The 26761-nt window shown below is 45.4% G+C and overlaps 1 protein-coding gene across 7 annotated transcripts; it reads right to left on the reverse strand.

Annotated features, from left to right (window-relative positions):
- Positions 1 to 1445: 1445 nt before the first annotated feature.
- PCNX4 (pecanex 4) lies at positions 1446 to 25461 on the reverse strand. 7 transcript variants are annotated; one of them, XM_060271260.2, is made up of 12 exons: positions 25441 to 25461; positions 23498 to 23581; positions 19554 to 20282; positions 19087 to 19266; positions 16968 to 17482; positions 15501 to 15601; positions 13416 to 13538; positions 10362 to 10725; positions 8784 to 8887; positions 5699 to 6744; positions 3867 to 4053; positions 1446 to 2173 (listed from the first exon to the last, which is right to left on the reverse strand). In XM_060271260.2, exons 3-12 carry the CDS (start codon positions 20249 to 20251, stop codon positions 1922 to 1924), a joined length of 3570 nt encoding a protein of 1189 aa, XP_060127243.2. In that variant the 5' UTR covers positions 20252 to 20282; positions 23498 to 23581; positions 25441 to 25461; the 3' UTR covers positions 1446 to 1921. The 7 variants fall into 7 exon arrangements, with proteins under 7 accessions (XP_060127243.2, XP_060127255.2, XP_034960042.3 ...); XM_060271272.2 differs by lacking the exon at positions 25441 to 25461 and adding an exon at positions 25097 to 25358 and having other exon boundaries at positions 8838 to 8887; XM_035104151.3 differs by lacking the exon at positions 25441 to 25461 and adding an exon at positions 25097 to 25358.
- Positions 25462 to 26761: the final 1300 nt, after the last annotated feature.

A 26761-nucleotide genomic window follows, 5' to 3' on the forward strand; every position in this document is an offset into this window, starting at 1 on the left:
ATGCCTTGAGTGACTCATTTACTGTTTTTGCATAATGCTTCATTTCAAGCCCTCAGGATACAAAAAAGAATGTTAGTATATGCAGGTCTCTCTCCAAACAATGCATTCTCAGGAAACCGTTTGTTAGGCGAGCACTTGCATAAAGTCAGCGCTTTCCATCGATTCCTATGGGGAAATTTCTAATATGTTCCTGACCATGGAATTTTCACCTCGAAATGATGGGACGGGAGAGGACTGGAAAACCACCTGAAAGCTTGCGAAAGGCAAACAAGGAAGGGGGCGGGGAAGTGCTCTATAGTTGTCCAATCCCCCTTCCTGCCTTGTTCTGGTGAAATGGCTGCTATCTACCAGCAAAACACAAATAAGTAAGGCTTGTTTAGGGTTGCTTATTTGTTTAAACAGGTCTGGCTGTTTGGATATCTGAATCTGCAGTGTGTATAACGAGGTTTGAGTACTAATTCCTTGTTTTTAGATGAATTTTCGCATAATGAACGTTTGGATAGTGGGACCTGCAGGTACACAAAAAGGGCCAAGTTTTATCTACTACCTCCATTCTCCTACTGAATGGTACTAAGGCAGTGTTGGGTTCCTAAAGTGGTTTTCACTATATTTACATTTATAAAGAAAAGTACTTTGGCAGCAGTTAGATCTAATGTTGACTTTTCACCTGGCTTTCTCCCATGTGGCGATGAGATCCAAAGCTGCTTCAAATTAAAAGATTAATTCAAATGAACCTTAAACATGGCTTGATTATAGTTAGTAAAAACTTGATTATAAGTTAGTAAAAACAAAGGTTCACAAGCTTACGCATTGAAGCTAGCTTCTTTCTGCTTTTCATCATCAAGGCTAGCCATTCAAACGCGGCAAGCTGCTGTTAATTAGAAGCAGAAATTTCGGAACGCCTTCCTGTTGGTGTGCAGGAAGGAAGGGGGAGGAGAGAGATTGCATGAAGGGGGTGGTGGTTTGGGTTGCTTTTGAAGCACATAGCCTCCTTGTGCTTTGGCTTTATAAATGGGATACCTAGCAAGTCTCATGCCAAAATGTAAGTGGAAGAGCAGGATGGGAAGATATTGAAAGTTAAAGGACAGTTCAAACTAATGCTAAAACGAAGCAAAACGAAGTCGGAAAGCCTTTTCTACCCAAATAAAATCCAGATGTTCATGTCTATGTTCTATAGCAGTCATTCTAAAGCACTCTCAGGCAGGAAATATTACATGAGATTTGTCTTTTCACTTTGCAGGTACAGTTAAAAACCTGGGTTTCAAACCTCTCCTTGCTTACAGAAATTCTGGTCCCAATGATTCCAGTGTTATCTAGAGATGGGCGCATTAGCAGAGCAAGCTTTCCCACTTGCCAGGCTTACTGCACCATGAGACTGTTTGCACCAAAGTAAGAGCATCCGACATACTATATTTGAAAAGAACTCGCTGCAGGCTGAACAGATGTATTATTAAGTGTTTCTTTAAGTATCACTTTGACAATGCAAATAAAGCTATACAATATGAACAAGTGATCGTGTGGTCTTTCAAAATCGGGGGGGGGGGGAGAGCCTTAATCCTATGTACATTTTTGTACTAACCTGTGGTTTCAAAGTATGTAAGCTGTGACCTGCCTTCTAATGCAAGTCACCTGTCAAGTTACTGATTTTTCAATTTTTTAAAAAAGACCTCGCAGAATACATCAATGAGCTTACTGCCTGCTTTTAAGTCTTCTCCCAGCATCTCCCTCCATCAGCCCAACAGGATCAGAGGTTCAGACATTACTGGGGCTGAAAGAGACACGTTCATAATATTCCTGCCAAAAAATTCCGGCCTCTTCTGCTGCCACCAACATCTTTGGCAACTTAAGTTTTCCTTGCTGCAAGAGTCAAGAAAATAAATGCAGTTTTTCTTTAGGAAACCAAAGGGCCAAGGGCCAAGTTCTAGAGCAAAGGTACATGGAGAGGTTCGGAGGAATAAACTGGGTAGCCCAGGGGAGGATCTGCTGCTTGTATGGTCAGGTTCCTCAAGAGGACAGGATGAGCTTGGATACTGTAGCGTTCCTCGTCGTCGTTGGTGGCATAGAGCAGCTCCCAAGAAAGGTTTGCCCACTGCCCTCTAACAGCTTCGCTGTTCAGTTTTCCCACTTGCACTAGGAATTCCTGAAGGGTGAGGACTCTGCTGGTATAAACTCCCTGAAAGACAAGGCACATACGTAGGAAATCAGCGCTCTTGTGTATTGCTGACAGCAGATTCTGACCCATCAGAGGCTTGTTGGAATGGGGAGGAAGGCAGTTTTTCACTCAGATATTCTAAAGTTTAGGGTGGGGGACACTTCAAAGTAGTGTGGGAGATGGTGATGGGGTTGCAGAGTGAAGGGCCATAGCTCAATGGTAGAGCATCTGCTTTGCATGCAGAAGGTCGCTGGTTCAACCCCCCAAGATCTCCAGGTAGTGTTGGGAATATCCCGTGTCAAACCCTGGAGAGCCACTTTCAGTCAATGTAAACAGTACTGAGCTAGGCAGACCAAACTCTGTACAGTATAAAGCATCTTCCAACAACAACATTATTTATACCCTGCCCCAGCCACTCTGGGCAGCTCCCAATCGAATATTAAAAGCACAAGACACCATTAAACATTAAAAACTTCCCTAAACAAGGCTGACTTCAAATGTTGTTTAAAAGTAGGATAGTTGCTTATTTCCTTGACATCTGATGGGAGGGTGTTCCACAGGGCAGGCGCCATTCCTGAGAAGGCCCTCTGCCTGGTTCCTTGTAACCTCACTTCTCGTAGTGAAGGAACTGGCAGAAGGCCCTCAGAGCTGGATCTCTGTGTCCGAGCTGAGTGATGGTGGTGGAGACGCTCCTTCAGGTATACTGGACCGAGGCCATTTAGGGCTTTAAAGGTTAGCACCAACACTTTGAATTGTGCTCGGAAACGTACTGGGAGCCAATGCAGGTCTCTCAGGACCTGTGTTACGTGGTCTCGGCGGCCGCTCCCAGTCACCAGTCTAGCTGCCGCATTCTGGATTAATTACAGTTTCCAAGTCACCTTCAAATGTAGCCCCACAAAGAGCACATTGCAGTAGTCCAAGTGGGAGATAACTAGAGTATGTACCACTCTGGCAAGTCTGCGGGCAGGTAGGGTCTCAGCCTGTGTACCAGATGGAGCTGGTAGACAGCTGCCCTGGACACAGAATTAACCTGTGCCTCCATGGACAGCTGTTCGAGTCCAAAATGATTCCCAGGCTGCGCACCTGGTCCTTGAGAGGCACAGTTATCCCATTAAGGACCAGGGAGTCCCCCACACCCACCCGCCTCCTGTCCCCACAAAACAGTACTTCTGTCTTGTCAGGATTCAATGTGTTAGCCACCATCCATCCTCCAACCGCCTCCAGGCACTCACACAGGACCTTCACCGCCTTCACTGGTTCTGATTTAAAAGAGAGGTAGAGATGGGTATCATCCACATATTGATGGACACCCAGCCCCAACCCCCTGATGTTTCCCAGCGGCTTCATGTAGATGTTGAAAAACATGGGGGAGAGGACAGAACCCTGAGGCACCCCACAAGTGAGAGCATCTGCTGGGTCAAAGTGCCCTTCAGAAGCAGAGGAACATCCTTGGACAGAACCCAAGGCCATAAAATACCTTGCAAGGTTATTAACTGAGTAAAGAAATGGATTGTTTCATGCCCCCAATGCAGTTTCATAGTTTTGGATTGAATAAAAGGATTTGTTGTGCAATAACTACATCTAATTCAAGCAAACTGATTGGGTCTAAAAAGTTCTTTTGCGCTGTTTTTAATAACACTCCTTTAGAAAAAAAAAGCAACGGTATTGTGCCTTGCAGCAAAATTCATGCATCAAAAATAGAAAAACCCCTTACCATATTAGGGTCATGACCCAAGGAAAAAAGATATGGCTTTTCTCGTAAAACAGCTTGCTGCCACTTTTCTTCAGACACCAGTCCAATGTACCAGTCGTTCTCATATTCTTCAAGACAGTTTAGCAGCTCTTTGAAACTTTCCACTGGTCCCAGACTTGCTTTGTCAACCAAAAGCTTAACTGTGTATCTGCAAGATAAACCATATACTGTAAGGACCAGTGCACAATGTGTAGATCTATAAAGCTACATAAGAAAGAATGCCTATAATAATTCCCCCCTGGGAATACTCATGTGTGGCTGAAGCCACAGCTAGATCTGCCTAGGATTAATTATGTGCATAACATGCATTAATCACACAGTAAGGTTATGTCTGCACCTGCTGATTTGGGGAGCAAATAACTTGTGTGTAGCTCGTTCAGCCTTCATGGTTTCCCAATCCTGTTCCTACAAACACTCTTTAAATGCTCTTTGGCTAGACTGCACATTAGATGGTAAGAGGGCTACTGGATCAAAACCAATTTTTGAAGAAATATATTACAGCTTTCTATCCAAGCAGCTGTAGAGGGCGATTGCAGCTGCTCTGCCACACATGGCTTGACCAACTCATTTACTGAATGGTTCCGTTTTAAGTAAAAGAAAAAAGACATCCTTCAGCATGCAGTCCATGCTATGACTTTTCCTGATTAGCATTCTTACTCATGGCTTCTTAAAATGTAAAGGCCAGAGCCTCTTGAGAACAGGTCATTAGCCTTATAATGATGCCCCTGTGATTTCAGAGTCCCACCTCACCCAAAGAATACTGGAATCTTGTACATTTCTCCAAGAGACATACCCTTGGTTTTTTTTTTATCTCCAGTGCACAGTCTAGATTTATGCAGTCTGTGGTATGCAGTAAAGGTATGCACATTCTTTTAAGGTTTGTTCAAGACTGTATGTACTGACCAGGAAATGTGCACAAGTGTTTCTTCATGGACAGATGATGTGCATTCTCTATGCTGAACGTGCACAGTGGCACATTAGTGATTCGGCTCACAATACTATTAATCTCTCTCTCTGTATGTTTGTATGTGAATGCACACCATTATAGTAGGGGTGGCTAAAGCCCACTCTGGGGGCCTAACACAACCCAAATCCATTTTTTCTGCTCCCCCCAAACCCGTTTTTGGAGGTAAAAGAAAAAACAAAGTAACAGCACAGGGAGGGGGCAGTGGAGTCCAGTACCCAATGCAGAAGCAAATCACCCGATCCCCAGTCATTGTTTATTGAATTTACATTCTGCTCTTCCTCCCAAAGGAGGCGAGGAAGGCAAACAAGTGATAAACAAAAGAGAGCTTGGAAACAATTGCAGTACAGATACCGGGCCAAGTTCAAGGTGTTACTATTAGTATATAAAGCCCAGTCCTCGTTGGACTGGTCATGTTGTGCGAATGACTGATTATAGTCTTCCAAAGCAACTACTCTATTCCAAACTTAAAAGGGGAAAGTGTGATGCTGGAGTGCTTCTTCTCTACTTGAAAAAAAAGAGGGCAAAACTGCAGAAGGTAAAAGTGGAAATCTCTTATAGGAGCTGTAAGGCATGGCCTAATTGAGATACAGAAGGTTGAAAGTGCTGAGTTCTAGAAAGAGGAAAATACAGTTGTTTGGAAGTTAGAAGAACAGACTGCAAGCCCATGCTTGGAGAAGCATAGGGCTGTAAATATTATGTTTAAATTCATCTATAACTATAAGTTTCTGCAAGTAAAGTCTGGACATTTGTTTTAATTTCCAATAAAGGGTGCCAGTCATATGCTGCCTTTGTGCTACCCTTACTTCAACAGTTTCTTGCCAGTTACCTGAACACTTTCAGGGCCAGCTGAAATAGCTCCTGCTTTGCCACCAGCCAGTCCAAACAGACCGACCAGGGAAGGCCTCCATTGTAGGCTCTGAATATGTGGCCAGGCGAGGGAAGAACATCGTCTAACCCAAACACGGCAATGTAGCAGGACAGGGCACACTTGACGTACAAGTCTTTCAAAGTAGCATCTTTAACGATGTCCTCGAGTACATTTGAAGGGTTTTCCTTCAAGTGGAAGAAGTCCAGCTGGCGAAGTACAAAATGGTACCAGTCTTCCGGGAACTTCTGCTTCATTTCGTAAAGTTTGGCCACAGGTAAGGATACAGTTCTCCACTCTTCGGGAATGCTTAACAGCTCAGAGTAAGAGTTGCTAAACTTAACAGGGGGCAAATCCACCACGCCCCATTTCCCCCCAGTGTCTACAGCAGGAAGACCAAGGACAACAGGTTTGTAGAGTTTATTGACACTGGGTGCCTCTGGCCATTCGGTGTCTGTGGTGTGTATTTCGACTGAACCTGGGAGAGAAAAGAAGGGTCTTGGTGTGCTTCCTCGAGATGCCATTTTGGGTCCTTTTTTGCTGGGTTCATCATCAAAAAGGTTGCTGTCATCAGTCCACTCATCTATTGATTCCACACTGAGGTGGTCATCATTTTTCCAGGAGTCTGGGCTTTCTATTGCCTTGCTTAAAACTTCAGGTGGCTCCACTGAAGGCGACTTATGCTTGAATTTGGGTGTTCTTTCATGTGTTCTGTGTGTTTTTGATTTCTTATAGCAGTATTGGACTAGCACCCATAAGAGGTTTTTCAGAAAATCGTCTTTCAACTGCCTCCGATTGTCAGGCGAGTCAATAATTCCAGACAAGACATTCCTGGCATCTGAATAGAGCTTCACAGGAAGAACACAACAAGGTGTTAAAATGTTTAAAAAGTGATGGTTGAGGGAGAGGATGTTCCTGCGCTCCTCGTATTCGAAGGCCATCTCAAACATTTCATCTACTTTGTGAGCTTCAGCGGTATGGCAGGAGGTTTCCTGCAATTCTAACCCCTGAAAATCAAACAGACCAAAATAAAATAAATAAGGTTTTAAAAAAACCTGACTAGGTATTCAAGTACCCTGAGTAATACACTGGGTCAGTTTAGATGGTCATCACAATAAACGTTTTTGCAGGCCCACTTCAAGCCATGGTTTTAAGGGTAGCGCTAACCAAAAACCACCTGATTTGGACATCACAACAAACATATGGATGGAGTAGGGGTGAGGAACCCATGGCACTCCCAATACTACAGCTCCCATCAGCCCAGCCAGCATGTCCAAAGGTCAAGAACTGTGGGAATTTAGTGCCACAACATCTGGAGGGCTACAGGTTCCCTCGCTATGTAGCCTTTCCCAAGTAGGAAGAAAAGCTCAACTGAGATAACACGCAAATCCCGCTATCCAAACACAGAGTGTTCTCAGGAAATCGTTCGTTGGGCAAGCACATAACGAGTTGATGATTTCCATGCGGAAATTTCTAATGCGTCCCCGACTACGGAATCTTGACCCCGAAAAAACCTGAGGAAACCTTGTAAAAGGCCCTTCTAACCTACGGTGCAGCAATAGAGAGCAAGAATGGTGTGCTTTTCTACCTCAGGGCAAAACTGGGATAGCAGCGATGGGGTGCGTACTGAAATTGAGTGAGCAAGCATGTGTGGCTGCTTCTCTGTCATCCCCCCCCCCCCACACACACACTGCTGAGCATTTGTGCAGGCTACTCGCCTGCCCCAGCTGCAAGTGCATGCATGTGAGCAAGAGCTGGCATGCAACCCTCCAAAGGGTGGTGGCCATTGGGCGGAAAAAGGTTAGCCACCCCTGCCTTGGGTTGGCATCCATCTGTCTTGAGAGGCAATGGAGTGTGCATCCGGGGGTGAAATCAAACTGCTGCATTAGCAGCACCGAAGTGACCTCCCTGGGGTGCAAGCCTGGGCTGCCCAGACGACAAGACCCCTCCTCTCGGCCTGGCTAATGTGGCACAAAAGAAAGCAGAGCAAGACGTTTGACACCAGCTTAGCTGCAGGAGTCCCCAGAAGGAGGCATACAAGGCACCATCCAACTGTTGTAGCTCCTGAGCCTTTCTTCTCCCGAAGATATCCTGCAAGAGTGGGGATTTACTGCAACATTTTGTTGCTGCTCGTACTCATAAAAACATGCTTCATTCCTTCCCTTGAACTGGGTTTCTTTTTGGGGAGGAAGTGGGATGGGGTGGGGTGAGTCTCCCACTAGCCCCCCTTTTTTGCAGTTCTACAAACTTTAGGTTTCCCCAAGCTGGTAGGTATTTCCCCTCCTGTGCATGGATACAGCTATTTTAGCTATGCACGCAACGTCACACGCCTCTAAACATTGGAAACAGAGGGGCAGGGCAGTAGAAAGATGGTCAGAAGGCAACACAGCAGTATTCTAAAAACCTGCTAGCAAGAACAGTTGCAGAAAGTTGCAGAAAGGCTAAGCAGCTTTCTGAATGAATCAGACACCTTGGGCTGGATTCAGACTTGCCATTCTGGGAGCAGAAGCACAGACACCCACCACAGGCTCCCCTTAAGAGCAGCTTTTGCCAAGCTGGTACCCTCCATATGTGCTGGACTGCAACTCCCATCCGCACCAGGCAGCGTTTTGTAGTCCAAAACATGTGGAGCACAAGTTTTGGGAAGGCTGTGCTATAAGAAGAGGGAGAAGAGGGGTTTCTTTGGCCAGTTTCCCTTCCCACCCACATTACAGCCCCAACGCTACTTCCTGGGCTGTTCTGAAGGGCCCCTCAACTCTCCACGGAGGTCCTGCAGAAGGAAGAGGGAAATTGTCTTCTTCCCTACCTCAAGGGATTGGATAGTCTCGTGAAAAAAGTTCTGCCCCCCAGATACCATAGTCTGAATCCAATGTCCACACATGTAGCATGTTTTCTTTTTTTAACCTTATCCCTCCTTGGGTCGCTTTAGCAGATAGTTCGTGCCCCATGAAAATTAGAGCAACTTCTACTGACTGCCAAGGAGGCGGGGGGGGGGGGGAGCTACTCCTCTGCCACAATGGTACCAGGTAGGCTTAGCAATAGTCACCTTGATATTAAGACAACAATAAGTGAAGCCTCTTTCTAACACAAGGATCCATACCAGTCTGTCTTGGAATCGGCACAGGTAGTGAGATCCAGGTGAGCAGAGCCCTTTTGAAAAAGACACACACACAAAGAATTAATTTTTGCTGCATAATTACTGAACGGAAGGGACCCCAAGGGTCATCTGGGCCAACAGCCTGCAACGCAGGAATCAAGGCAATGGTTGTTATATTCACAGAAAAGTGGGGTTAAAGTAACAAACTAAATACATCAAACTACATCATAGCCATAATCCTGAAATTGCTTACTGAAGCTCAGCTGTACATGACTGCAGCTATCACACTGACATGCACAGTTTCTACAAAGACACAGCTGCATGGGGTTACTGTTTCCCATTTTTTTTAAAAAAATGTACAAGGGGAGAGATGGGGAAATTGTTTTGTCGACAGGTTACAAACAGATTCTAGCTATGGATGTTTGGAGACGCAGGGATGTCATGAGTTTCTGCTGAGGTTTTCTGCTTTGACTTGGTTGTTTCCATTAGTGGATACAGTGGTGCCGAATGGATCAACAAAATCTCACCTTTAATGATTACAGGAAAGGGCTGCCACACTAACAGCAATTGTTGAGGAGAGACTTTTGGTAGACAAAGCTCTTGCAGTCACCACAGCATGGAAGAGAGGAATCGGCTCTGCACAACTGTTCGTGCACAACTATTATTTGCAACTACACTCTTAAAGAGAACATTACTGAATCGAACCAAACCTATTTTGTCATAGAAGCAAAACTACTTCCCCCACATAACTGCAGGGGTTTGAGATGTGTCAGATGCCGGCTGACTGCATACCACTGATTACTAAATTATCTCAGCTGGCACAGTTAAAACTACAGTTTCAGGATAAAGCAAGTGCAATCCAAGAAACCTGCCACTACATTAGTTAAAATTTAAAATGGCCTTTTCTATCCTGCTGAGCTAATAGAGTGCATTCTCTTGCTAACATTTTTGTAAAGGTTTCCTTAATTGTGCATAGCTGCCAAAACTGATAAAATACGCCTTAACCTTAAAACATAAAGTGATATCCTGCCAAGACATGTCTAGTCAAGGCCTCACCCATTAAAGACCAGGTAATTTTTTTCCTGATAATTAATTTTTAAAATCATTTAAATCCCCAAGGCATACATGCCCTAGCACAGCACTCTCCTATGTGAGCCAAAGAGGTTTCCTACTGCATTTCTCCCCTTACCTTTGAAAATGTCTAACATAGACCCCCCACCCATCAACCCTAGTAACAAAGAATAGTCTTCTTATATTGCACCTGCTTATTATATCCATCTACTGATATGAGAAAATCATTTTCCAGATCTGGTAACCACTAAGGGATTGAACCATACCCCACATACCCAGAAGCCTCCATTCAACTGCAGCAGCCTTTAGAGGCCACAGCTTCTACAATCAACTGGAGGCTTCTGGGTATGCAAGGTCCGATTCAAACTGGCCTCATAGCCATGTAGTCAGGTCAGTTTTCAGCACATGACAAAATGTGATCTATTGAGTGACAAAGTTGTTTTGAAGCTTACTTACCCAGGCTACCATTGGACAGCGCCGACTGCAATGCAGTAGTCAAACTTGGAATCATTTGTTGATAATATATGGTGTCAGGACATATGCAGGCCGTCACACCCACAGGTCCCGGCCAGCTTCGGATAGGTCTTGGAAAGCCAATCAGAAATATTGGGAGACTGAAAAGGGGCAGCAAGGGGGAAGACAGAAGTGCAGACAGCAATATGAGGGTCAGTACAACTGGAAAGAAGACAATGTTGAGTGTAATCAGGGTAGCAGTGGACTTCCGGCGTTGCTTTTTCTCTGTCCATGATGTCAAGAGAACAGTAAGTGCAAACTGCAGTTTTGAAACAAACTGAAACAGTCGATCCCGGATTACTCCGACCTAGCAGGACAGAAATAGCATATCATTTTTTCTTTAAGTTGTAGGCTCTTCTATAGCACTTCGTATTGCTAAAGTCGCTGGAATGCCCTCAGAATATTATTATCAAGCTTGAATTGGTTGTCACATGGTTTTCTGACCCTAACTCTGGTTTGAATCAAAATAGGAGTCTATTTGGGAAGGAATAGGGGAGGGCTGAAGGGCAATAGCACGCTTCATAAGATTTATTATTATTATTATTACATACCACTTAATCCCAAAACAGGCTTCTAAATGTCTTAAAAGAATAAAATGATTCAAGTATTAAAATACAATTTTACAAATAAAAACAAACAAACTTCCATACATGTAGTAGTTTGAAAGCCCAAAATGGTCCAGAACATGGCTGCAGTGCTAATTGGAGTACAGTGGAACCTCGGTTTACGAACACCTCGGTTTACGAACTTTCGGTTTACGAACGACTGTAACCCGGAAGTAAGTAAACTGAGGTGTCCAAGGCCTACGGAGGCCTCCGCGAAGGCCTGAAGACTGGGCCGCAGCTGCGGAGGCACTCTTATGGCTCCGCGAAGGCCCGGAGCCTTCCGCAGCTTCGGAAGCACTCCCAAGGCCTCTCCCTCCCCCCCACTCACACGTTTCTGGGCCTTTCCTGGCCCTGGGGCTTCGGGCAGCCAAGCGTCCTTGGCGCGAGGATGTGCCTCGCAAGGTCCCTCTCCCCTCAGTTCTTCTTGTTTGGAGTGGCGGTGGCGGCCTTCTCGGCGGGTTCCAGGCTCCCCTCGCCCTCTCCTCCGGTGCACCGGAGTTCCACTGAGCATGTTGCCCTAGGCCACGGGGCTCTGGGGCTCCTCCCGGCCAATGGCCGGGTGCCGATGGTCGGGCGCTCTGGCTCCGATCCCGGGCTTGTGCATTCGCCGGGGGTGTGTGACGACCCCTCAACTGAGCCACTGGGCTCCCCAAGCTCCCCCACTTCTCGTGGGATGGCGGCGGCGGACTCCGCGGCTCGGGGCCGCTTGGAGGGCGCGGACATGCCGGCTGCTTTGCTGGATGTCGGGAGCGCTTCCCCCGAGCGGCCTCGAGCCGCGGAGTTCGCCGCCGCCGCCGCCGCCACATCCATCAATCCACCTCTCGTGGGGCGGCGGCAAACTCCGCGGATCGAGGCCGCTGGGGGGAAGCGCTCCCGACATCCAGCAAAGCAGCCGGCGTGTCCGCGCCCCCGAGTCGCGGAGTCCGCCACTGCTCGTGCGGTCGCCGGGGCTGCTCGGGGGCGTGGACACGCCGGCTTCTTTGCTGGATGTCGGGAGCGCTTCCCCCGAGCAGCCCTGAGTTGCGGAGTCCGCCACCGCTCGTGCGGTCGCCGGGGGAGGGGTGGCGACCCCTCAACTGAGCCCTGGGTTCCCTGAGCTCCCGCACCTCTCGTGGGGCGGCGGTGAACTCCGCGGCTCGAGGCCGCTGGGGGGGAAGCGCTCCCAACATCCAGCAAAGCAGCCGGCGTGTCCGCGCCCCCCGAACAGCCCCGGCGACCGCACGAGCGGTGGCGGACTCCGCGACTCGGGGCCCCTCGGGGGGCGCGGACACGCCGGCTGCTTTGCTGGATGTTGGGAGCGCTTCCCCCCAGCGGCCTCGAGCCGCGGAGTCCGCCGCCGCCATCTCACGAGAGGTAGGGGAGCTTGGGGAGCCCAGTGGCTCAGTTCAGGGGTCATCACACACCCCCGGCGAACGCACAAGCCCGGGATCGGCGCCAGAGCGCCCGACCATCGGCACCCGGCCGTTGGCCGGGAGCAGCCCCAGAGCCCCGTGGCCTAGGGCAATGTGCTCAGTGGAACTCCGGTGCAGCGGAGGAGAGGGCGAGGGGAGCCCGGAACCCACCGAGAAGGCCGCCACCGCCACTCCAAACAAGGAGAACTGAGGGGAGAGGGACCTTGCGAGGCGAAGAGCCTCAGCCTTATCGCCCTGCTGCTGCATTGTCGCGCCAAAGACGCTTGGCTGCCCGAAGCCCCAGGGCCAGGAAAGGCCGAGAAACGTGTGAGGGGGGGGGGATTAAATTGCTGTTTTAGGGGGTGTTTTTCATCTTCTGGAACGGATTAATCCACTTTCCATTACTTTCAATGGGAAAGTTTGCTTCGGTTTATGAACACTTCGGTTTATGAACAGACTTCCGGAACCAATTGTGTTCATAAACCGAGGTACCACTGTATGTAGGTCAGATCAAATACCATCTGTCTGGGTTATCAATTTATCTTAAGAGCTACCCTCTATGGCCTGGGACCAGAGTATCTTGTCTAAGATCACCCCGCACTCACATGAGTCTGCTGCAGTGCCACAACAGAGAAATATCTGTACGAGGCTTTCTGCTTTCAATTTCTTGGCCTCCAATGGGGGTGGGGGGAAGGCATGAGCCACAGGACCTTTTAAGTGGTGGCACCTGCTACAGATACTTTCCCTGGCCCAACTACTGGTTGCGTTTTGGTGAGCAGCTAGGACTTAACCTTCTCCAAGAGGCATTTTCAGGTCTGCCTTTTAAAAACAGGTTTTGACTGTGCCACTGTTGGATACCAACTCTGACTTTTTTTAATTGGCCTTTTAATAATTTGCTTTAATTTCTGCTTACTTGGGTCACCACCTTGGCTATATATGTATATTTAATAGAAAGGAGGAATAGAAATGCTGAAGGAAGCAACAAATAAAATCAGACTTACCAGCAAGAGCTTGATTCCCGTATCAATGCTTCTATTCCACCAAATATCAGTATTGAACACCAGCAACTGCACAGTTGACACCACCACCATATCCAACAACGCATGTTCTGTATCCTGCCATACCTGGAAGAGAGATTACTTTGTTGACTTACAATATGTTCATCTCAATCTTGGCCTGAAAAGTTTAATACTTAAAATAAAAAGGGCTATATTCAACGCTGCAGCTCCATCTGTGCAATGGACTTCTGTGTGCACCACAGAACTGTGCCTTCCTCACTTGTATTCTACAGCCCCCTCGTGCACCCTCAAAATCTGCTCTGGTGACCTAACAGAGGAGATTTTGGAGGTACGTGGAAGCACATGGGGACGAGAGGAAATGGAAGCCTATTAATAGTAATAATTTACCCCACCTATCCGACTGGGTTGCCCCAGCCATTCTGGGCGACTTCCAACATAATATAAAAACACAACTGAACATCAAGCATTAAAAGCTTCCTGATACAGGGCTGCCTACAGGTGTCTTCTAAAACTCAAGATAGTTATTTCTCCCCCTTAACATCCCCTATTAGGAGGGTGTTCCACAGGGCAGGTACCACTACCAAGAAGGCTCTTTGCCTCGTTCCCTGAAACTTCTTGCAGTGAGGGAATGGCCAGAAGGCTCTCAGAACTGGAACACTGCTAATGCAGTGTTGGATACAACCCAAAGCTCTTATTCTTCTGTTGCTGTTGTTGTTTTGCAGGAGTTTCCCAAATGTTTTGGGGTGCCTGACCACCAAAGATCTATTCACGTGTCTTTTTTTTTTAATGCTGCCTAAAATTTACTGGTCTTTCCTCTGTTTGCCATTTTTGTCCCATACCGTAATTCTCATATTATTCTCATATTATTATAGAAGTTTTTTAAAAAAGGTAAAGGACCCCTGGATGGTTAAGTCCAGTTGAAGGCGACTATGGGGTTGTCGTGCTCATCTCACTTTCAGACCAAGGGAGCTGGCGTTTGTCCACAGACAGCTTTCCAGGCCATGTGGCCAGCATGACTAAATCACTTCTGGCGTAATGACAGAAACCAGAGCTCACTAAAACGCCCTTTACCTTCCAATCACAGCGGTACCTATTTATCTACTTGCACTGACGTGCTTTTGAACTGCTAGGTTATAGAAGTACTGCCTTAGGCTAAGAACAACATGTGAAGTCCACCACATGTTTGTTTTGGGTGACTTGCTCTGCTTCCAAGAATCAGGTTTTCAATTAATCTGGAACATTTCCTCAGGTCTCGAGGAAAATAAAATGGGATTGGGCAATAGAGCATTGGCAGTCAGATAAATAGTGCCCATAATGGAGAGCAAGAAATTACTCACACCAGGTGCTACCACTGCCAGCTTTTTCATATCTCTCTCTCAGAATTCAAAGTTCAGACCATATAATTCCCCCATGTTCTCAACAGCACATCCAAAATGGTGATACCAACATGGGGTGGGTGGGAGAGGGGAGAAGAGAAAGAAAAAAGTAGCAAGAAACTCAGACTTGGCAAGCTGAATTCTGCACTAGGTAATTCCATACAAGACCATGGCAATATTCCAGACACAAAATACATCTAGATTTAAACATGGTACATCAAACCAGTCAGCTAGAGTGAACCTTGGCTAATGATAGAAAAAGCACTTTATAAATAGTGCACTATTAATGCTTTCCAAGTAGTCAAAATACTTTGTATGCATTATCTCAGTAATCCTTACAAACAACGTTAAAGCTGGCCAGTCTTTTACCCTCCACAATACATCTGTGGCAGAGAACAATCCCTTGTCTAAATCCAAACAATGACCAACAATGACTTAGGTCCATGTTATCTAAGAACTCTTTAACTAGAGATACTTAAATTTAAACTTGGAGCCATGAACATACAAGTCACATTGTCTACCACAAATTACGTGGGTTGGAGACATCCCTTATTATGAACGAATATCCCCTTTCAGGAACTGGAAAATATCATTCTCACATCCATTTGTTATTCTATCTTCCCTAAAAATTAAGTGCTTCTCTTACATGGTGCTTTTTTCTTTTCTTTTTTACAAAATACTTAAAAGTTACCATTCTAAAGCCTCTCGAGAATCCAATGGAAACATATACAGATGGAAGATGATGCAGAGAATTGTCTAGGGAAAGAAACGCTATCATAGCAAATGGAGACACTGAAATTACAAGAGAAAAGAGATTATACACAATGTTTTTCCTTATACAAGTAGTATATACATAAGGGGCATGCTTTAGAACAGATTTTTTGCAACAATGATCTACAGAGTTTTGTCTATTTGGGATTCCCTGGGAAAGTGGAAAGAAGGCAGTAATGAATATTCCATTTACTAAAACAGAGTTCAACACAGTGCACTTAAATTTGTGCATGCAGGTAAAAGTGGAATTATATACTCAATAATCAGGCCTTTTTAAATCTTTTACACTGATGTTATGTGGCTCTCAAGCGGCTGACGTTCTCTAGGTAACTCTCATTGGTCCCAAGATCTTATGAAAGGCCGATTGGCTTTTATCTCTGGCAAAAATTCAAGGTGTCTACAGGATAGGTGGCTATGTTCTAACATCTCTTCAAAATTGAGTGAGCAGATGTTCATTCCCCATTAGAAAATGCTTAACTGGGACATTAGTGTTGTGCTAACAGTTTTGACTTTTAATAACTGGCTCTTATTTTGTTTTAATGCCAAGCAATTTTATGTTTCATTTTGTAAGCTGTTTTGAAAATCTTATTGCAAGGGACATTGACATAATCTCTTTGTCACCTTCTGAAGGCAGTGTAATCCAATAGGCCTTTTGTATTAGACTGATCTGCCAATTGCTATAGAAGTGATATAGTATAATTACAGAAGAAGAAGAAAATATAGCAAGTTTTTTATTCAGCAAATTGGGGATGGGGGAGAGAAGGGATGTTCTGAAACATTTGAAATCAGTTGCAACATGTCAAATTAGATATCCCGATCAATTGCCTTTGATATTAAAACCTATTGTTTTTCATTGCTTCGTATGTCTTAAATTCTACAGTTCTGTGCTAGATAATGGCCAATTCTATTCCTCTATATTGAAATTCAGTACACCAGCTAAATTGTATTTTATTTGCATGATTAATTTAGGCAGTGAATCAGATATTATCTCCTAAATGCCTTCTTCTAGATTGGCACTGAGTTAGGGAACCCTTGGTGCTCCAGATATAGTGGGGACTCGCTTCACTCAACATGGCAAATGGTTAACGATGATGGGAGTTGTAGTATAGCAACACCTAGAGGGCTACAGGTTTCTCACTTCTGCTTTAGAATCTAAGAATTACCATTAAATCAAAACTTACTTTTAAGAGAGAACTCAGCAATTCAGTATATTCCACAGAATGTGGCATTTATAAAGGAACTTATTCAGTAAACCCTCAGATCATTAAGATTTAAATGCCTTGCTCCACTTAATGTGGGTTATTTTGGAATCCACGTGTAGAACATTTCATGAACTTTCTTCAGTCTCCAGCTTATACATAATGCAGAAGACTGCAGACTCTCTTACCTACAGCTAGCAAAATCCTTCTGACCACAGCAATTGTCTTCAGCCTCCTTTGTTTCTCCACAAATACATTCACAGTCATGACATCCTTTGGATAAAACGGGTTCCGCAACATTCCGAACAGGTACACGGCCTGAATCTCTCCAAGAATCCACGTAGCAAGGAGCAACGCTATCAGCAAATAGCTCACAACAGCCTGGGGGCTGGTTTTAGAAAATGCCTGAGGACTAAGGAAGGAGTGCAACAGGCCAGCTTCCAGGAGAGCCAAAGTCAATGCAGTCAAATAGAAAACAAATTCCCGCCATCCAAACTGGGTCCCACAACAGCCAGATGCATTTGTAAACTTGTTGGAGGCTAAGCAGTTTATCACAGTGCACTTGAACGCAAACCCAATCTCTCTTAAGTTAAGACTCAATGCAAAGCCAAATCCAGTCATGAAGAGGACGACACCAAGAGTGCTGGGGATGAAATAAGATGCAACAGCTGTTCCCACAGAAATCAAAAACATTAATAGCAACCTAGAAAGGGAAAAAAGAGAGATTTATTTGGAAATGAAGGTGACCTGGAAACAACTAATCCAAAATGCGCAGCGCAGCTAGACTGGTGAATGGGAGCAGCCGCCGAGACCTACATTGGCTCCCAGTACGTTTCCGAGCACAATTCAAAGTGTTGGTGCTGACCTTGAAAGCCCTAAACGGCCTTGGCCCAGTATACCTGAAGGAGCCTCTCCACCCCCATCGTTCTGCCCGGACACACTGAGGTCCAGCTCTGAGGGCCTTCTGGCGGTTCCCTCACTGCGAGAAGCCAAGTTACAGGAAGCCAGGCAGAGGGCCTTCTCGGTAGTGGCACCTACCCTATGGAACACCCTCCCACCAGATATCAAAGAGAAAAACAACTACCAGACTTTTAGAAGACATCTGAAGGCAGCCCTGTTTAGGGAAGCATTTAATGTTTAACAGACTATTATATTTTAATATTTTGTTGGATGCTGCCCAGAGTGGCTGGGGAAACCCAGCCAGCTGGGCGGGGTATAAATATTATTATTATTATTATAAATTATTATTATTATTATTATTATTATTATTATTATTATTTTCAACAGGATGCTCTTTGTCCTATACCCAATGTGATGACAACATAGGATACTGGAAGTTTGAGTTGAGCATCATATTAGCAATTCATCTCCTACGGAGTTTTGCAAACTGTCTGGAGGGTTTGCAAAACTTGCTTTGAAGCCTGTGCGTAGTTTAGGGATATAGCTTGGCTTCTGCTGAACTGCATGGTTTTTTTTTTTTTTAAATAAAGAATATATTGGCATCCAAGAACCTAAGAAACCTATGACAGCATAAATTATCTTAGACTGGAGTTCACTTCAACAGATATGCAAAATGTTAACCTAAATCAGCAGATACGGTTGCAGAGGGTGAGGAATTTAAAGGAATGAATTCAGGAGGATGCAAAATGCAGGCCATTTCTTTGAAACGTCACTGTTTACATTTCCATTAGGATAATGCTTCCTACATCCGATTAAGAGGACTCTAGTTCATGAAAGGTTAAGCTATAATAAAACGGCCTCGGTCCGGTATACCTGAAGGAGCGTCTCCACCCCCATCGTTCTGCCCGGACACTGAGGTCCAGCTCCGAGGGCCTTCTGGCGGTTCCCTCATTACGAGAAGCCAAGTTACAGGGAACCAGGCAGAGGGCCTTCTCGGTAGTGGCACCCACCCTGTGGAATGCCCTCCCACTAGAGGTCAAAGAGAACAATTACCAGACCTTTAGAAGGCATCTCAAGGCAGCCCTGTTTAGGGAAGCTTTTAATGTTTGATGGATTTCTGTATTTTAGAATTTCTGTTTTTTTGGAAGCCGCCCAGAGTGGCTGGGGGAACCCGGCCAGATGGGCGGGGTATAAATAATAAATTATTATTATTATTATTATTATTATTATTATTCGCCTTTAAGATGCCACAAAATAAGTTGGTTTTGCTGCAACAGATTACTGCTATTTGTTCATCACTTTTACAAAACAAAAATATTAAAATGCAGAATTTACCATGCATTAAAAAAACCTATAAAACAGAATGAAACTGAAGAGGAATAAATGTGTATTCTTATGAATGATTACCTTGTGTTACTTGACATGGGTGAACCGCCTAGACCAAACTCCAACACTTGTTCCATTCCCCAGAGAAAAAGTGCATCCAGTGGGGGCAAAATTCCCAGAGTCCACAAGAATGGCAAACACAAAAACACAACGTGCAAAATCTGGTTTGCCAGTTTTAAAGCTGGAACATCAGCAATGAATCTGCTCAAAAGATGGAAATATGTATTATTTCTGGGACAGAGGATAGGTTTTTTTACATCCAGTCGCATTGCCCCGCCCACCATTTTGCTGAAGAATTTTTTGAGCCCTTTTATGGATTGTTTCAATATATGTAACTAAAGACAAATGTTTACAGAAAGACGTTGCACAAGATGCACCAGTAAAAAGTACTGATTTGTTTAAAAGATTATAACCTGGCTTCCATAGCAAAAAGCAGAAACAAACTCTTCTAAGGTTGTCACTGCTGTAGGCAGCGCATACGTTTTTACCTGTGAGTGAGGTCCACTGTGAAGAAGACAAAAATGTAGAAAGGTCTCATCAGAGGAACAATTTCGTAAGTGTCTAGTGCTTGGTAAGTAGCTGTCTCTGAAGCAGTATTGACAATTAAGGAGTACTCCCCAATGCAGACCGTCACCCAACCAAAGACAAAGATCATAACAGTTCCTCCGATGTTACCTCCATACAATGAGGCGATTCTATTAGGCAGAAGGTACCAAGTTCCTAAGCCACACAGCACCCCAGCGAGAAGTGAGTGAAAGATGATGTTAACTATGTATTTCTTGCCTGGAATAATAAATTTGACTGTCTCTGAGCCCAGACAACTAGAGAACTCCCATTCATCTTCATCCGTTAGGGTACTGTGAGTATGCACTCTTTCCACCGAAGCCGTTTTCTGCCTTGCATACAGGCTTGCTGCCTGGACAGTAACAGCTGCAACTAGCATCAGTCCCCCAGAAACAGCAGCCGTAGAATAGTCTTGCAGAATACTTAGTTGGTAGAACAGCGTCCCCACACCTCCCAGAAGACATGGTAGCAGGAAGAGAAGAATCTGGTTCACGTAGACATAAAGAGGCGCAGGGTGTCCCAATTTAAACCGAGGGCCGCCCAAAACAGTCTGCGGAAAACGTTTCAGGAGGAATTCTTGTTTGTGGTCGTTCAGCAGAGGAACATCTGGGCCCATTCTCATTCACTCAGACTTTGAATGAATCTCATTTTCTCTGAAGAGGAAAAAGGACAAAATGAATTTTTTACTAATATAGTGCCATTCTAAATATTGATAATAAAACAGCATTTCTCCAAAAAATGAAAGTGAAAGCCCCTTGCTGAAAACCAGATTCTCCATAACCCTGATTGGGGCAACTTCAGGTCTAATAACCCCCTCTGGGGGGAAAACAACAACATTGGGCATATTCTACCAGCTTCTAACGCCCTGTAGTGCTTCTTCCTCAACCTCACCTCACACACCCACCCCACTTTTTCCTGGGGTGTGGCCGCTGTCATAGAATCACAGAGTTGTAGAGTTGGAAGGGATCCCCAAGGATCATCTAGTCAAACCCCCTGCAATGCAGGAACCTCGTCTAAAGCATCCATAACAGATGGCCCTCCAACCTGTGCTTGAAGGTGGACAAACTACCCCAGAAGGAGCACAATGTGTCCCCCACCGGAAGTACTACCGCTCCCCTAAGTCCACATGCACTCCACTTATGCTGCTCAACCACTTTTATTATGGGAAAAACTTTAGGCCAGAAATGGGGAACTGGCAGCCCCTGGGAAGATGCTCGACTAAAACTTCCATCGTCCCCAAATGCTGAGAACATGCTGAGTGGAGCTCATGAGTGGAGCTCATGGGATCTGGAGTCCAAAAACATCTGAAGGACCACAGGTCCCCCACTGTTGCTTTAGGGGAACTGTTCTGTATATTTATAAACAACCTTCCGTGCATGAATAATTGCATGACTGACATTACTATTCAGAAGGCCATGCAGTATCTGAGGAACAACTTGCAAGGACAGAGCGGTCTCAGTGGGCTCAAGCATGACCACAAATCAAGACATCATTATCTTATGCAGAGGGGAGCCTTCTCCACAGAAGCGTCTCACTACATGAGCTCTCTCCTAGTCAACTGCAACATGACATCTGCAGTCTGGTATCTTCTGGTATCTGTGGCCGTAGAACAAGAAGCACTAACCTAGGCACTCCTTCCAATATGGGCCCAAGATGCTGGCAAATCAGAAGCAGGTCTGGCTTAATAGCACTTCTGGAATGTGTGCTCAGATGACTGGTCCTTGCTGGTGGTGCCATGTGTTCAGGCTGTAGCAACTGGCAACAGGGCCTTCAGCATGTTTGCACCAGCATTACGGAAGTCTGTCCCTTGGTTATTAAACAGGGACTTAATATTCTGTGCTTTGTAAGAGAATGACAAAAATAGAATCATAGAATCATAGAGTTGGAAGAGACCACAAGGGCCTTCCAGTCCAACCCCCTGCCAAGCAGGAAACACCATCAAAGCATTCATGACATATGCCTGTCAAGCCTCTGCTTAAAGACCTCCAAAGAAGGAGACTCCACCACACTCCTTGGTAGCAAATTCCACTGCTGAACAGCTCTTAGTGTCAGGAAGTTCTTCCTAATGTTTAGGTGGAATCTTCTTTCTTGAAGTTTGAATCCATTGCTCCGTGTCTGCTTCTCTGGAGCAGCAGAAAACAACCTTTCTCCCTCTTCTATATGACATCCTTTTATATATTTGAACATGGCTATCATATCACCCCTTAACCTTCTCTTCTCCAGGCTAAACATACCCAGCTCCCTAAGCCGTTCCTCATAAGGCATCGTTTCCAGGCCTTTGACCATTTTGGTTGCCCTCTTCTGGACATGTTCCAGCTTGTCAGTATCCTTCTTGAACTGTGGTGCCCAGAACTGGACACAGTACTCCAGGTGAGGTCTGACCAGAGCAGAATACAGTGGTACTATTACTTCCCTTTATCTAGATGCTATACTCCTATTGATGCAGCCCAGAATTGCATTGGCTTTTTTAGTTGCTGCATCACACTGCTGACTCATGTCAAGTTTGTGGTCTACCAAGACTCCTAGATCCTTTTCACATGTATTGCTCTCAAGCCATGTGTCACCCATCCTGTATTTGTGCCTTTCAATTTTTTTGCCCAAGTGTAGTACTTTACATTTCTCCTTGTTAAAATTCATCTTGTTTGCTTTGGCCTAGTTGTCTAATCTGTTAAGGTCATTTTGAAGTGTGATCCTGTCCTGCTTCCTGCTACTACCCGAAGATGCTACTACAGTGGAACCTTGGTTGTTGAACGTAATCCGTTCCAGAAAACAGTTCGACAACTGAGGAGCAATGGGCGGTCGGCAAAATCCATTTTTAAAAATGGAGAAACGCGCCTCAGAAGCCGTTTGACTTCTGAGGTGTGTTTAAATATGGAAGCATTCACTTCTGGGTTGCTGCCATTCAAAAACTGAAACGTTCTACTTCTGAAGCGTTCAACAACCGAAGTCCCGCTGTAATTGCACTTGCTTTGACAGCATTTATACTAAAATGTGTCAAGGCCTAATGTGGAAGAGGTAGGTATAATGAAGTTTGCTGCACAGTGGAAGCTAGACCCCATTGCACCACACACTAGCCCTGCTGCAAATGCTGGAGAACCAGCCAGTGATTTAATTGCTCCCAATACATTAATAGCTGCATAAGAGTGTGTGCTCTGTACAATTGTTCTGTACCAAAAGGTGCAAACCGAGATATTGGAAGAAGCCAGATTATGAACAAAAAGTGGAAGCCTAGCTTTCAATTCCAGCTCAGCATAGGTTCAGCTAAGGTTAAGTGACTGTTTATAAGCTAGAATGTAGGCGTACTTATCAGTTCAATGTTAAAACATCAGCTTTCCGTTCTGCTTTATAAACTAGAACGTATGCTTAACTAAGTGTACTCTGAGACACGCAGAAAGGCACATGTGGGAATCACACATATAAAATATAAACTTAAAGTATGAAAAACTAAAGCCAATTTTCAAGCAAAGAGGCTTCTTGCAACTCATCTTACAGGTGTCATTTGGGGATGGATGGGGGGCAGCTTATACCAATTCATCAAAAAGATTAGAGTGGCTTTAAAGGGGATTCAAATTCACGGGGATTCAGAATCAAACACTTTACCCACTCAGCACAGTACGACTGCCAACTTATCAGGATTTTTTTTTTTTTATGCAGCCTACTTCTGCTAGTACAAGTTTTACTATTCACTCACTCCCATTTCTTGCGCAACAAGCTGGTGTTTAAAAGCACAGGGTACAATGACCAATTAAGAGTTGGCAACCCTAACCAGCAACTTGAGGCTGAGCTTCTAAAGAGACTTGCACTAAGCATCCCTTCTGAGCTGCTTGTAAACAAACAGAGGTCAACTCCACAGCAGAAACCAACGTACCTGGGGGAGGTTACATTTCAGAGGCTGAAAATAACTGCAGGCTTGCTGGCTGGACGAAACAACCCTTTAAGGAGAATCCACAACCTTAAAAAAAAAGAAAACAAGTTATAAAGCAGAGCAATTAACAAGATCCGTTCTCCCTCGCCCACTATCACTTGGCAACTGCAGAGGAAGTAACAAACACAGAATAGGCACAACAAAATAAAAAAATTCCTTCCAGTAGCACCTTAGAGACCAACTAAGTTTGTTATTGGTATGAGCTTTCGTGTGCATGCACTTCTTCAGAATGAAAACTCATACCAACGACAAACTTAGTTGGTCTCTAAGGTGCTACTGGAAGGAATTTTTTTTATTTTGTTTTGACTACGGCAGACCAACACGGCTACCTACCTGTAAACAGAATAGGCACAATACACACCCACAACTCTACCCCTCCCCACCTTTTGATGGTTTCTATAGTGAAAGGGTCAAGTTGTCATAGGAAGGCCACGAGCCTCATGCCAAAGCAAGGCAAAGGGGCCGAGCAAGAGCCGGACCCTGGCTGGCAGCAGCCCAGGAGCCACATAGCCAAGTAAGGCAAAGGGACTGAGCAAGAGTCTGACCCTGGCTGGCAGCAGCAGCCGAAGAGCCACATACAAAAGCAAAGCAAGGGGTTGAGCAAGAGCTGGACACTGGCTGGCAGCCGCCCAGAAGCTGCTGAGCCAGAGCCTGGCTGGCAACCGCCTAGGAGCCACATACCAAAAAAAAGGCAAAGGGGCTGAGCAGGAGCCAGACCCTGGCTGGCAGCAACCCCAGCAAGCAGCTGCCTGGGAGCCACATACCGAAGCAAGCCAAAGGGGCTGCGTTTGAGCCAGACACTGGCTGGCAGCAGCAGCAGCAGCCCAGGAGCTGCATGGCAAAGCAAGGGCTGAACAATAGTGAAACCCTGGCCGGCAGCCACCACCCAGGAGCCACATACAAAAGCACACCAAGGGGCTGAGCAGGAGCCCGACCCTGGCTGGCAGCAGCAGCAAGCGCCTCCCTCCCTCTTCCCAAACCCAAACCAGCCGCTTTTCGGGCGGAGCAGAGACCGAGAGAAGGCAGCCTTTCCGGAGGCGAAATACAACCACACAGCGAGTCCCGTGGCCAGTTTAGGAACATTTATTATTACGGCAAAAAGCCTTTCATGCTTAGCCGGGTGGGGTGGGGGCATAGCTGCCAAGTTATCCCTTTTTAAAGGGATTTTACCTTATGCTGAATAGGCTTCCTCGCGAGAAAAGGGAAAACTTGGCAGCTATTGGGGGGGGGGGCGAGAAGGGAGAAGAAGCCCTAAAAGGCGGGAAACCTGACAGGAAGGCGGGGAACAAGGGAGCCTGTGTGGAGGAGCTGCTCCTTCCTTCCCTTCTTCGCGCCTTTTTCTCTCTCTCTCCCCTTTTCTCCTCAGGGCCGCCGCCGCCATTTTGGCCCCGGGAAAGCGGAGGAAGGGAGGAGGAAAGAGAGCGCAGATAGGTCTCCTCCTCTGAGGGCAGGGAGCGGCCGTCGCCGACCACGACCGCGGGGCCCCGCACCTCCTCTTCCCCCCGATATCGATCAAGAGATATCGATCCATCGCCCACTCACCCAGCCGAGGGAGCCCGCCCTTCTCCTTCGCCCTCCCCGGGAGCCTGGAGAGAGGGGAGGGGGGGGAGGAAAAGAGATTTCTATTTCTCTCTCTGTTTTTATTTATTTATTTATTCCCCCCTCCCCGGCCGCCTCTTAATTCTGCTCCTTCCTTGGCTCCTGAGGAGGATGCAGGGCTGGGAAATGGCTTCTTCCTCGGCTGGCGGCGGCGGCGATGGCCGGCCGTGGCGCCTCCCCTTCCCTCCCCTCTTCTCTCCCTTCCAGGGGGAATCAAAAGGGGCGAAGAAAAAGAGAGGAAAATAAAACAATAAAGGGCTTGCTTTATTAACAGCAGGCTCGCTCACCTGGCGAATCGCAAAAGCGCGCGGTAGGTGCAGAAGAAGGCGGGCGGGCGGACAGCTGGCAAAACCCTATTATTATTATTATTATTATTATTATTATTATTATCATCATCATCATCATTATACCGCTTTATATTTTCAAGGGGAAATTTTATTATTATATATTATTATTATTATTATTATTATTATTATTATTATTATTATTACTACTACTACTACTACTACCCCGCCCATCTGGCTGGATCTATACCCTCCAACATTTCTCCAATGAAAATAGGGACGTCCCATTTCATTATTATTCATTTCATTTCTATACCGCTTTATATTTTAAAGAATATTATTATTATTATTATTATCATCATCATTATTATTTCTATACCACTTTATATTTTCAGGGGGGAGTCTATTAGTATTTCTATACTGCTTTATATTTCCGGGGGGGAATTTATTATTATTATTATTATTATTATTGCCCCACCCATCTGGCTGGGTCCATACTCTCCAGCATTTCTCCGATGAAAATAGGGACATCTCATTCCATTATTAGTATTCATTTCATTTCTATACTGCTTTATATTTTAAAGGAAAAAAATCTATTATTATTATTATTATTATTACCCCACCCACCTGGCTGGGTCCATACTCTCCAGCGTTTATCCGATGAAAATAGGGACGTCGTATTCCATTATTATTATTCATTTCATTTCTATACTGCTTTTTTAAGAAGAAGAAGAAGAAGAGATGATGATGATGATGATGATTTATACATACATACATACCCCACACACCTTACTGGGCTGCCCCAGCCACTCTGGGCAGCTTCCAACATATATAAAAACATAATAAAAAATTAAACACTTTAAAAAATCTTCCCGATATAGGATTGCCTTCAGATGCCGGGGGGGGGGGGTGTCAGATAACTCCATACCCTCCAGCATTTCTCTGATGAAAATAGGGCTGTCCTAAGGAAAAGGAGGACATTCCAGGATGAAATCAGAAACCTGTAAATCAGGGACGTCCCTGGAAAATAGGTCTCCCCAGCCTGGGTGGCTTCCAGCACTATAAAAACATCACCACCATCACAATTTCTATTTCTATTTTTAATTTATAAATTTATATATGTTGTCAGTGCTGCTCTTGTGACCCAAGTAGTGGGTCCTGGCCATAGCTGCCAAGTTATCCCTTTTTTAAAGGGAAATTCCCTTATGCTGAATAGGCTTCCTCGGGAGAAAAGGGAAAACTTGGCAGCTATGGTCCTGGCCCCCCAGCTGAAGTTCACAGCTTTACACTATTATTATTACTATTTCATAGCTGTCAAGTTTTC

The sequence above is a fragment of the Zootoca vivipara genome, chromosome 1 (assembly GCF_965207765.1).
Source record: "Zootoca vivipara chromosome 1, rZooViv2.hap1.1, whole genome shotgun sequence".
NCBI lineage: Eukaryota > Metazoa > Chordata > Lepidosauria > Squamata > Lacertidae > Zootoca > Zootoca vivipara.

Excerpts from the sequence above, each read along its gene's own strand:
- PCNX4 (XM_060271260.2), bottom strand. The coding sequence starts at position 20,251 with ATGAGAATGGGCCCAGATGTTCCTCTGCTGAACGACCACAAACAAGAA. Across the intron at positions 17,483-19,086 it reads CCCATGTCAAGTAACACAAG|GTTGCTATTAATGTTTTTGA; the intron begins GTAATCATTCAT and ends TTCCCTTTCTAG. Across the intron at positions 6,745-8,783 it reads ATTGTTGTCTTAATATCAAG|GGGTTAGAATTGCAGGAAAC; the intron begins GTGACTATTGCT and ends TTTGATTTTCAG.